The sequence below is a fragment of the Garra rufa genome, chromosome 17 (genome assembly GCF_049309525.1).
Source record: "Garra rufa chromosome 17, GarRuf1.0, whole genome shotgun sequence".
Taxonomy (NCBI): domain Eukaryota; kingdom Metazoa; phylum Chordata; class Actinopteri; order Cypriniformes; family Cyprinidae; genus Garra; species Garra rufa.
The window spans coordinates 4135132-4148047 of record NC_133377.1 but is presented as its reverse complement, the minus strand read 5'-3'; the positions used below and the strand labels follow the sequence as shown (position 1 = coordinate 4148047).

The window sequence follows — 12916 nt, the reverse complement described above, 5'->3', positions numbered from 1 at the left end:
TCACGGTGGGTTGGGGCGGTTGGAGACGCAGATCAGCGATAGCGAGCCGTGATCAAACAATTTGTACGGTAACGATCCTTTAGAAGTCCACACGTCTGTTTTAGGGTCGTAGCACTCAAAGCAGTCTGAGTCTTCGATGACATCATGAGCGTTGAGGAAACGTCCTCCGGTCACGTAGAGTTTGTTATTGATGACTGTGGCCGCATGGTGCATCCTTCTCTCCTTCATGTTGGTGCACTTCACAAACTTATTAGCTTTGGTGTCGTAGGCAATCACTCTTCTTGTGTATCCTAAAAATAAACAGCAGTTTAATTATGCATTAACTCATCAAATCATGCATAATGTTTCATGGTTGAATTGTTGATTTTTCCTCTTGACCGTAGATGTCATTACATTTCATCTAAACATTTATTGGATGCTGCTCTATTTATTATGCTCTGGTTAATTTTGACTTTAATGTTGACAGCAACATTTGTTGGATTTATGAACAGATTAGCTTTGAGGTTTTTATGTCTAATTTGTTCATGATATTTGGATTTGTAGGGAAAGAAATGTGACTTTATTTTGAGGTAAACAGTTTATATATAAGATAGATAAATATATAATAGAGGCCAAGGGAGTGGATTCATTCAATCTGAGTAGTCAATTCATATTCATAGCCTATTTAATTAACTAGTTTAAATCTGTGTTTGTCAACCTGGGGTCCAGGGCCAGCAAACTTTCAAGGGATCCTCAAGATAGCTTAAAATGAATTAAAATAATAATAATAATAATAATAAACCAAGGTATTTCATAGTATTTAACACTCTCACCCACAAACAAGGTTCTTGTTTCCTAGAAAAAACATGTTTATGAGAAGGTATGAAGGTAAAAGGTCATGTAAATTAATAAAATATCCCAATTCCATAAGCATTTTTATAATAAATATATATTTTTGTAGTTAAATTAGTAGTAGTAAAATTTAATCGTTTATCAGATAGAAATTGTGAAATTGTGGAGAGAGAAAAAAACAACCTAGACTAAAAACTAAAAGAATCATGTACATTAATTTGTTAAAAAGAAAAGGAACACTGAAGAACATTCCTAAAACTACTGTAATTCTTCAATGTAATTATTATAATTATAAATATAATTATTTTATTCTCTTTTTATATTAAAGAAACTAGAAGTCCCTATAGATTAAAATAAGTTTTAAAAACCAAAAAAAAAAGTATTGTTGTGAGCATTTGAGGGCTTTGAAGGAAACTCCAGGTATTAAGGTATTGCTTAATATGTCTTAAATTATGTCTCTTACTGAAGTATGAAAGACTTATGTTACTTAAAAAGTCCACATCATTTTTTGGACTATGAGGTCTTCATTATTTTGATGACGTGAAATGGTTGTGCTCGGTGAGCTACTGGCACTGCCTGTTGCTATTTTTACAGCAACACACATGGAAAATAAAATACAGATACGATGACCACAGCTACTGAAAGTGCTTTTAGGTGGCGATGGATAGAAGCATAGGCTTAATACAAAAGCTGTAGCATTGATTTATTCCCACAAGGAGTCTAAACACTCCTAGTTATGGAGTGAAATCTGTGCTGAGAAACTCCTTTAGTGGCTGCGGCATCATGACAAGCATCAGCATGTTTACATCCTGCCAGGATGGCATCTAGCTTTTCTTGTCGTTCCTGCCATTTATAAGCTCTTTCAGTAGCTGTGGTCTACTAAAAGCCTCAAAGGGATCAGGGCTAAAGTGGAGAGAACAAAGACGTGGGTCTTTAGGAGGTTTTATTCGTCCACAGGGATCTTCCCATTCTTTTCTCCTTATCACTAGAAAAGCAGTGATGACATGCATCGCTTCTCATATTGCCCTTCGACTGAAAATTACAACTAAAAGCTGCACAATGTAGCTTTGTATCAGTATTTTATTTTCTGAGTTATGCTGTGGTTAAAACAGCAACAGGTAGTGCCAGTAGCTTACTAAGCCCAACATTTCACTTCATCGAAATAATGACGCCCCCTTAGTCCAAAATATGTATAAAACAATGTGTATTTTTGAAATACTGTACATTTTTTATGGGTTTTCATTACAATTTTACCCACCTCCAACAATATAAATCTTGTCTTCTATCACAGCAGCAGGTGCGCAGACGTTCTTCACCGTCCTGGTTTCCAGTCTAGACCACAAGTTGCGGGAAATGTGATAAACCTTGGGAAGACAAAAGGCATTTGTCATGTGGGATCACACCTTAAGCAAAACCCATATTATATCCTCAGAATGACTTTTGATACCTGTATCATTCTCACTGGATTCTGCAAGGCATCCTCGCCTCCAAACAAGTAAATCCTCTGGTCGTTTGCTGCGACTGCAGGGTGTAGGACCGCTGTGGGCATCGGCGCCATGGCCTCCCATTGATTAAACATGCTGTTGTAGCGCTCCACCATATTCGAGATCTGCTTATCGGGCCCTATTCCACCAAGAGCGAAGATGAAGTGAAGATAGGAGACACACTGATGGGCATAACGTGGCTCCAGCATGGGCTCAGCGGTCCTCCACTGGTTGGTCTTTAGTGAGAGAGTATAAACTGTGGCGCTAACCGCACTGTCTCCAGATACCAAACTAAGACTAAGGCCACCAACCACATACAGAATGCTGTGAATACAGACATAAGCCGCCTTGTAGAGTCGCAGAGGTAGTTTCGCAAGCCACTGCCACCGTTGTGTCCGTTCGTCGTAGAGAAGTGCCTCTCGAGACGTTTGCTCATTATTCTTTCGGCCTCCAACCACCACAAGCGTCTCGCGACACGTGTAGCGGCGTGGTGTAGTCCAAAGAGGCTTCAGCTCCTGAGTGCATTTGGCGCTTACGGAAAACATCAGACGTCGCACAGACTCGATGATCTCAGTACACAGCGTGGACGACTGGACAAGTGGATCATTAGCAATAAACTGGAAGAGGTATGTCGGATGGATATATCGCAACCGGACCTTCTTGAAGAGGTCGTGAATGGCTCCTCTCCGGGAGAAAGGGTCATGGTGAATCCAAGCAAGCAATGTTTCAAAAACCTGCTCTTCCTCTGCACAGAGTCGGTCGTCCTCCAGATAGCACATTAACTCAGGAAGAGAGAGTTCGCAGAAGTCCTCAGAAGCAGCAACATCCGAGAAACATCGCACTGCCATTTCTTTGGCTCTCTCCTTGAGGCTCTCACAGTGAAGGATCTCCGAAAGCCGGATCATGCTCAGGCAGTTTTCCGGATTGAGCTGCTCCTGTAAGAAGGTGGAGCAGGCCTCGAAGAGCCTCCCGTAATGCAGCATGGAGGCTGCCTGCATCAGGGGCAGCACCAGCTCCATGGTAATGGTGATGGTACCAGTATAAATGTAATCCACGACACATTCAATGACTTCCGACGCAATGCCTTTCAGGTCCACTCTAGCCTGGCTGCTTTCTCGGAAGTTGCTGCAGAACATGGCTCGGAAGTACGGGCTGCTGGAAACCAAGACGTTCCTGTGGCATGGGATCTCCTTGTCTTCGGTGCACAAGATCACATCTGTGAAGATCTGCTCTTGCCTCAGTATGTTCAACTGAAACAGGAGGTGAGCGGGGAGCTCTTGGTCCTTGAATGGAAAGACCTCTGTTGATGTACTAGCCATGCTGCGAAAGGAAAAGGATTGAGAGTTTACTTGCAAATTACCATTCTGTCATTACACAACCTTTCCTCCCTTTCCTCACTCCCTCTATTATATCATCCTTGGTGTTTAGCACCAGGCCACGACGTTCTATTCCAGTTTCCCCTGAATCATTTTAATGCATCCATGTGCAATGCTTGGCTACATTTCGCTATCAAAGCTAAGTTTATCAACGCCGTTGTATCACTTGCCAGCTGTTTCTGATCCTCTCGGTAGGTTTGCCCTTGACAGCCTAACCATTTAGACGAGGACATTTCATGGGGCTATTATCAACGCTAAGTCGTCTAATCACCCCAGAGACAGCTACTGATTTTATTTCACTCCAGGTCACATGGGCCTGTCTGATGTCTATTTTGGGATGCTAATTGTTTTTTTCTTGTTATTAAAGAGCATTCTAAAACACCACAACAAGGCTAAACATATTCCCCAAAGATAAAAGATACTGTATCATATTTCAGAGGCACTTCTTTTAAAAAGACAGCTTTAAAGTAGACAGCAAACTCTCAGTCGCCAGTACAGTTGTGAAAATGACAGTAACAACAACTGCCATAAGAATATCTCAGTAAACAAGGATTTTAATACAAAAACTTGCTTTGCATTATAACAGTTCAAGAGCTAACAGAGGTAAACTACTTTTTAAAAGTAAATTCTCCCAAATCACAACATTTCTTCGATTAAATAAGTAGCTTTTAAACTCACCTGTTTGTACTTTACAGTTAAGATGATGAGTCCGAATCAAGCACAATTCAGCAGGATAAAAGTGAATACATTTCTCCCGGATTTCTTTCTCAGAGATGACACGGTCAAAAGTGGCATGGAGAAAGACATGAGGTCTCAAGTTTGGAGTTTGCCATGAGGTCGCTGTGTACATTCCAGTTACCTAGAATAGTCCGGAAGGCTGCTGTTGTCCGGGGCTCACGTGTGACCCTCCCCTTGTTTGTTCCCACAGCGGTAGGCCGTGCACCATGCGTTTTGTGTGTTTTCTATGGCAGTGACAGAGAACCTGGCTTATCCGGAGGACAGAGGAAGGGGTTGAGGGCTTGTGCACACCCCTTGGCAGGCTTGTGTAACCCAGGAAGCTGGTAAATATAGTGCAGTGCTGATGGCTAGGATGAGTATGGTGAACAGCTGAACTGTTAGGCCTGGTTACCTTGGTTTGCCTCTTGCTTGAGAAAATAAGGAAAAAAACTAAATGGCTGCTATTTACCTGGCATCTATTAAAATGGACATTCACATACACCTTTTTTATGCCAAATGTTTTGGGTTCATATCTTTTTATACTGAAATGACAATTGTGCATTGTATTATGAAGTACCCTGATGGTTCTTCATTGGTTATGTTCATTAGCCCTGGTAAATATTTGTTGCCAATGTATTTATAACCCTAATGCTTGCGCTTCTTGTGGTGTATTGGATGTTTTCAAGACTTTTTGAAGATTTTTGTAAAGCTTTTCAATATCTTGCCCATGTGTCAAATCATGGTTTTCGGTTTCTTGAAAATATAGTTTAGTGCTTTTTGACTTACAAAACATCAAAATAAAGTTCTCAACATATCTTTTTGGATAGGACTTCCTTTCAGTCAGAAAGGAAGTCCTATCCACCTTATTCTTCAATGTGGAAGGAAGCCTATGGGCAAGACTTACAGATTATTATCCGCTATAGAGAATTTGCACTTACGTCATGATTTGGTCAGTTACCCAGTGCCCACATTGGTGATACTTGGATGTAAACAACAGCATGGATTGCATGGTTAATGTACTACTAAATACGTAAAAGACTCGAGTCCCAAATTTGATGACTTGTGACTTGACTTGACATAATCAAAAAAGACTTGGGACTCGACTTAGACTTTGACAGCAATGACTGGAGACTTGACTTGGACTAGAACCCTGAGACTCGGCAAGTCTTTACTTCTAAAAAAACTTCGGAGAGTTCTGATCAATATAGGCTGGTTACTGAAGCGTATGATCACACTGGCATGATTAGCACAGCTTTTGGCACTGAGCCAGAGTGGGACTCACTAAGTGAGCGTTTATATTTATCCACATACTAGGATATTTAATGTTTTAGGGGCCGTTCACGTCGCACCTAAAAACGCGGGGAAAATGTTATGCGCACCACTTTCTCTTTCTTTCCAAACCGCCAGAGCCATAGAGAAATGGCTCTATGGATGTGTCTAAATTGAGGGTCTGCATCCTTCGGAGGACTCATTTGAAGGATGCTATGTCAGAAAGCGGCGACAAAGGCTGTCCAAATTCGTAGGATTCTTCAAATGCGGCCAACAAATACATCCTCCTTTTCCCCGAATTGGAAGGATGGGTCTGGTGGATCCTTTCCCGTCCTACCTATCCCATAATTCCTTTCGGCAGAGTACTTCCAGAATTTTCAAATAATGGCAGACGAAGTGAGCGGTAGCGGAGTGGGAGAGGAATATGCTTTTCGATGTAAGTTTTGAAAAAAAGCTGGCATTTCAAAAAATATTTTTTTACAGCGGTTGTCTAGTTAGGCCTTTGGTTTTAGCGTTAAGCATATTTTTTTTACATTTGTATGTTTATATGTTAAAAAAACATCACTTTCGTAAACTAACTTCTTTCTTACTGCCTGTGTGAATATCCTCTTACACACAGCAAATTTGTTGTTAGTGATTGAAGCTGTTTTTAACGCTTTTAGGGAAGAAAGAGCAGACCGAACAGTAGCCTGCTTAGCGCTGTCACGGTTGCTAGGCGACAGGATATGAGCAACGGGTAAGGGAGGGGACTGAAAGAAGGGTAGGCTGTCCAAATTCACAGACACCTACTTCCGGGTTTTGCGGTCTTGAGCCTATGGCTCTGCAAACTGCTCTGTAGCTTGCGCTCCTTTGGCGTCTGCCGTTGCTAAGCAACCATGACCTGCACTCTCCATAAAGACGTGGACGTTTCAGCAAAGGATAAATGGATTTCCAAAAAATGGTTATTTCTGTACAGCTATGATAAGCTGTTTCTCCAACTTGGCAGTGCTTTCAATGTTATTAAGGGAAAGGATGAAGCGGATTGGTTGGTTCTTGTCACATGACCTGCGGTCTTTTGCGCGCTCAAATGTAAATTTGTTATTTCAAATGTAGACGCGCGGTATGTGTGCTCATAATGGAAGCGACGCGGTCACGACATGCTCGTTTTTTCGCCTCGAGATAAATATCTCAACTTTTCAGATTGAAATGTTTATCTCAATGCGGCGCGGTCGCGCCTGGAAAAAACGAGCACGTTTATATATATAGAAATATATAGAAATTACTTCATGATAAATGAATGTCTGTATTACCTATTAGCAAGTGATTAGATATTTGACTCAACTGATTCATTAAAATTATGGAATCTTTAACAAATAAATCAGTGGACTTAAAATAAATGATTAATTCAATTAGGCCTATATTTGTACACAAACAATGATTAATTAATTCCTCAATAAAAAACACTATTAGTATAGCCTATCTTTTATAATTATTCCTACTACAGACTATTATTGACTTTAAATTTACTGTAGTAATTAATAGAGACATAATTTGGGCAAACAGCACTAGTGACTTGTTTAGGACTTGAAGCTTAAAGTTGAGGACTTGCAACTCGACTTGGACTTGCCCGTCTTGACTTGGTACTTGACTTGGGACTTGTCTGGCTTGACTCGGGACTTGACTTGGGACTTGAATGCAAAGACTCGAGACTTACTTGTGACTTGCAAAACAATGACTTGGTCACACCTCTGGTCTAAACCATGTGGAAATGGCTAAATCGTAAAGAGAAGGACTTAGCAAGCAAGAAAGGGTGCAATATTTTGACTAAAGTTAATAGGTGGTAAAGAGTAGTATTAATTAAGATATTAGCCTTATATTTCACCTACCTAAAATGATAAAAACAAACACAAATGTTGTCAAGATTCTTGCTCTAGAAATCTTGTTCAGTGTTTTCAACCACAAACGCCTTTTGTTCCTAACACCGTGTCTACACCGGACGCGAGCGGCGCGGCGCGGTGCGGTGCGGCGCGACGCGACAAAATACAATAGAACCTATTATGCTTTCTATATATATATATATATATATATATATATATATATTAGGGCCGGGACTTTAACGCGTTAATTTAGATTAATTAATTACACAAAAATAACGCGTTAATTTTTTTTAACGCATTTTAATCGCACTTAATTTTGCACCGCGGAACGTTTCTCACTGGATGAGTTTCAGCGGACCGATTATACTGGAGCACCAACTAGCGTTCAGACAAAGGAATGCGCATATCACCGCAGCACATCGAGCCTCAAGTATCACCTCAATGCTTTTACAGAAGGTCTACCTAACTATAGGGTACCTGAATTTCTGAAATCTAGGCTAGTATATTTCTAAATATCCCAGTGTTTCCCCTTCCATTATCTTAGGGGGGCGCGTTTACAATGTCTCCTCCAAGAAAACACGGACTGGATCGCGGACTCCATTCATAAAAAACGAATTTACTATAGCGCGGAATGCCACGTAAATTCGTCGATTTTTGGATTGATAAATCAAAAGTTGGTCTGTCACTTAATTCAAATCGCGATATGGACTAGTATCTGTGAAAACTGAAATGCAAAAAGGCCGTTTTAATATGAATCCTGCATGTAAAGTTTGCCTCTTTATGTTAGAATGGCAGAGACGCTTTTTTTTTTACTGCACGCGTGATGCTCCCGTTAATTTTTGGCATTTGCATCCCAAATGAACAGATAGACTCAATCTCCAAAGCTACTGTCAGTGTCACTTTTACCGTTTCATTTGAGAAAACTAGCATCATATCATACTTTACACACAGAAACTTCACGGCAACCTGTCAAAATAAAAGTACGGTTTAACATGAAACAGAACAATATTCCTATTTAAATAATTGACAAAAAACAATATATATGATAAAAAATAAATATAACAACAAGATTAACCACTTAATTGTAGAAAAAAATACTACGACTTTTATTTAAATATTAAATTATTATTATTTATTGTTTTTAACAGCAAACCTCTGTTTGTTTGCCAAAAATTAAAAAGTTTTATTTTCATTTGATTAAAAATAAATAAATGTTTATGCTTTCAGTTGATTATGAGAAAAATTAAAACACAAGAATTTCTTTAGAAAAAAAAATAGCAAAAGATTGTAAAGCCCTATTGTTCAAAATGTTAAAATAGAGAGTTTTGGATTTATTTTTTCACTGAGATAAATGTTTTCGTTATTACACAAAGTAGGGTAAAGTACCGAGAAAAAAGTATAGAAACCTAGGGAAAACACTGTATCCTATTGCTACACTTAATGGCAATATTGCACTGGTCTGTTGGACTTGGTTGAACAAAAATAAACAGTATTTTGTTGCTTAAGTTTATGTGTTCAGTAATTATTCATTGGTATACTAAAAATCCATATGAAAAAACTTACTTCTCACTGTTCTCAGGTCAAATATTTATATGCGATTAAAATGCGATTAATTTCGATTAATTAATTACAAAGCCTCTAATTAATTAGATTAATTTTTTTAATGGAGTCCCGGCCCTAATATATATATATATATATATATTGGTGTGTCTTACCATATGGTAAGACACGCCAATTTCCAAAATCAAATAGCAAAACAAATTGTTTTGTATAGTTAAAAATAGCTGGACGCAGATGAGACCGGAAGCCAGACCCGTAAAATTTACAAATGGCAGGGAAAATAAGGTGGATAGTGAGCAATGAATTGCTTTAAACTGATGTTTAAACATATCAACATAAAAGAAAATGAAAAGGGTGGCAAAAGTGCAAATGAAATAAAAACCTCTGGTGCAGATTCTTTTTATAGCCCTATCATCAGCTGCATGCAGAGAGAAGATGAATTACTGTCATGTTTAGATTGCTGCAGAGGGAAAGAAAAACAAACATGCATCTCGGCAGATAATATGACAGTCCCAGAATGCCATGGAGTCTGGAATGTCAGCAAGGGAGCATCATCTTTAGTAATGTCTCCTCTTCCCTTTTGATGCACACAGCTGTGTTTGCTTTGCATGCTTCTACCTTGTGACAGTGAAATGCTTATAGGTGTGGTTAATGCATTTGTAATAAAACAGACAGAAGATATTTCATATATCAAAAACTAAATAATAGTTTCATAAAGAGTGGGCAAAGATAACATATTTGTATCATTTCAAGCTATCACGGTTTATTTTGGTTGCACTCTTAGTGTATTTGAATGCAATGCGTTTTAATGTTTGTTTGTTCTGCAGCGACGCCTGATTCGTGAATGAATCGTTCATTTGAGTCGGATCTTTTTTATGATTCATTTAAACCCACTCAAAAAGATGAGACTACATTTAAACTTAAAATGTAGGTTCTGAAACACTATGCACCGAATCATTACTGCAGTAAACTGAACTGGCATACATGAATTTACAGTAAAACAGCGATATGTCTGATATGGATCTGTTGGATAAAGTAATAGGGTAGAGTGGGGGAAAACGCCCCCCTTAAGGAAAATGTGACATTACAGTGAAACAAAACATAAATGTGACTAGAACTGCCATCCCGGTTTTGAGTGACTATGGCAGGAGTTATTCACCAAATATTAAAATTGCTCAGCCTTCATAATTAATTAGTATTTTGACTGAACATATTTTTGTACAAAGGGGGCGTTTTGCCCCAGCAGTGGGGTAAAATGCCCCCTTTCTTACCAACCAGTTTTCTTCATAGATCAACAGCAAAATGAACAGACTATAGTTTTTAATCTCTAAAAGTAAAAGGCAAGTAATGTATAAACATGTATATATATTAATATTTATTTGAGGAATGTCCAAAATATCCATTTTTTTTAACATTTATATTTATACCTATAACTAAGCCATGCAAACAAATATGTTGAGGTAATTTTTTTTATTGTGTTCAAATATTTTGATTTTACCACCTAGTTATACTGCATTAAGTGTAAAACAAAGGTTTTGATAGACAGAAATATGTTATTATTGTAATTATAATAGAGAGAAACTATGCCCTCTGGGGGGCGTTTTACCCCTCAGCGTAGGGGGCGTTTTACCCCACAAGCTATGTCTTTATTTATTTATTTTTTAATTTTTAAAATACAATTATATTCCTTATAAATAACATATCCTCTCAAACTACAGACTTCACTATTCATCTATCATACATCACTGTGGTATCCTACAGAACAATATTCTCTTAAACACTTGTTTACTAATATCTGAAAATTATAGCGTTTTCCATGAAATCCTCTTCTCTTCAAACACGTCGCTGGTGTCAGCTTTTTCAAGGAGATTTGTTTATCCCCATTGTCAACGTAGTGCATAGCAACAGTGAAAAGGTATCTTGATTTTCTCTAGTGATTATTTTGGGAAAAACAGGTAGGGGGGCGTTTTACCCCAGGGGGGCGTTTTCCCCCACTCTACCCCTATGCCGAGATATATTGAACTGGCAAATAACCCCTGGATGCGTTTTTCGAGCTCGTTCATTGAAACGAACCGATAAGCGAAAATGAGCCGGACTACCCATCACTACAGTTCTGCACTTCCAACTAATCCCCTTTCGTCACGCGCTGAGCGGAAGTGACGTACATAGCCAGAAGCGTGACGAAGGCTGGCTTAAAAATACAACAAGGAAGTGGACGTTCACTGTCAAGGCTAAAATAACATTCATAAAGGAGACATTTAATTGCTTAACGGTGTCTTATCACTGAATAAGTACCGGGAGGGTATAGTCATCTCGGACTTACCCGAAAGCCCGTGAGTATCTGTTTGAATAACCGTGGAGCTCGAGTCCAGCAATGAATACGGACGTAGAATTTCACATCAGGCAGAATTACCCCTGGAACAAACTGCCAGCAAATGTCAAACAGGTACAGTAACCCAAAACTCACATGTATTCGTCGCACACAAACACCTTTTGGCATGGGTTTCCCGTCACTGCCTGCCTACCTGCATCATAAGTCACAGCATCAGCATGATTTCCAGAGATTCTGTCATTCATCTCATTCATTCAGTCATCCGTAAACACACTCACATATCAACATCATCGTAATTGTCGTTTCGTTGCTGTCATCAGATTCCTCTGCGTAATTTCTGCACCGCGATAGATATAAAAAGGCTAATCGTAATAAAATTAGGAATTGCCTTTTAATATTTGAATTATTCATTGCATTATGTAATGTGTGCATGATAGTATCAACTTTGTTTCAGATATTTCTTCTACAAATTTCATTGGAGACGGTAACACCGATGAATTATTAAAGCATGTGGGAATAAAATATCTTAATGTTTCTAGTTTTCTAGCATGTACAGTACAATATTTAACTGAACAATAGTATGTTTAGCTTTTATTGAATTATTGAATAGTTTTTTTCTCTTTTATTTTGCACTGAACCAAATTTAAATGATAATATTTGTATATTTTTATTTATTTATTATTTTAATATTGTTTATTAATATTTAGAATTAATTGATTTAAAAAGTCATTTTGAGAGTTATCTGTCCACTGCGATATAAAATGAAAGAATTATTGAAGAATTATGGACCATATATAAACCGTGCATTAAGAGTGTTGACATTGGGATGAACAATAAATGTGGATAGCATAAAAAATGTGGCTTTGGAAATATTTGGTTATTTTTATTATTAATATTAATTAGTTTATTTATTTCATATGGAAATGGCTTTTGATTTTTCTTTGATACTAAAATCAGATAAACACAAATTAATATTCTCATAATGCCAAACATTATGTGTTTACACTACCAGATTTGTTACTTTTTAAAAATGTTTTTTAAAGAAGACTCTTCTGCTCACCAAGCCTGCATTGTTTTTATCCAAAGTACAGCAAAAACAGTCAATTTTTGAAATATTTTTACTGTTTAAAATAACTATTTTCTATTTGAATATATTTTCAAATGTAATTTATTCCTGTGATTTCAAAGCCAAATGTTTAGCATCATTAATCCAGTCATGTGATCAAATCATTCTAATATTCTTATTTGCTGCTCAACAGCTGAGTAGAATTCTTTCAGGTTTCTTTGATGAATAGAAAGTTCAGAAAAACAGCTTTTATCTGAAATAGAAGTCTTTTGTAAACATATAAATGTCTTTATCATCAAAAAATCATATATTATAGTGTATAATGTTACAAAGGCTTGTATTTCAGATAAATGCTGATCATTGGATCTTTCTTTTCATCAAAGAATCCTGAAAAAAAATGTACTCGACTGTTTTTAACATTGATA

General features: G+C 37.7%; 2 protein-coding genes across 2 annotated transcripts in view; one reads left to right on the top strand and one right to left on the bottom strand.

The window, feature by feature from the left end:
* klhl38a (kelch-like family member 38a) lies at nt 1–3634 on the bottom strand. The gene is made up of 3 exons (XM_073822501.1): nt 2279–3634; nt 2090–2195; nt 1–290 (listed from the first exon to the last, which is right to left on the bottom strand). The coding sequence occupies exons 1-3, from the start codon at nt 3632–3634 to the stop codon at nt 1–3; spliced, it is 1752 nt and encodes a 583-aa protein (XP_073678602.1).
* Nucleotides 3635–11279: 7645 nt separating this feature from the next.
* The window catches only part of fam91a1 (family with sequence similarity 91 member A1), a 38424-nt gene continuing 36787 nt past the window's right edge, over nt 11280–12916 (top strand). The window contains exon 1 of the mRNA XM_073821810.1: nt 11280–11539. Within this exon, the coding sequence (XP_073677911.1) occupies nt 11468–11539 (72 nt within the window). The 5' untranslated portion in view covers nt 11280–11467. The remainder of the gene's footprint in view (nt 11540–12916) is intronic.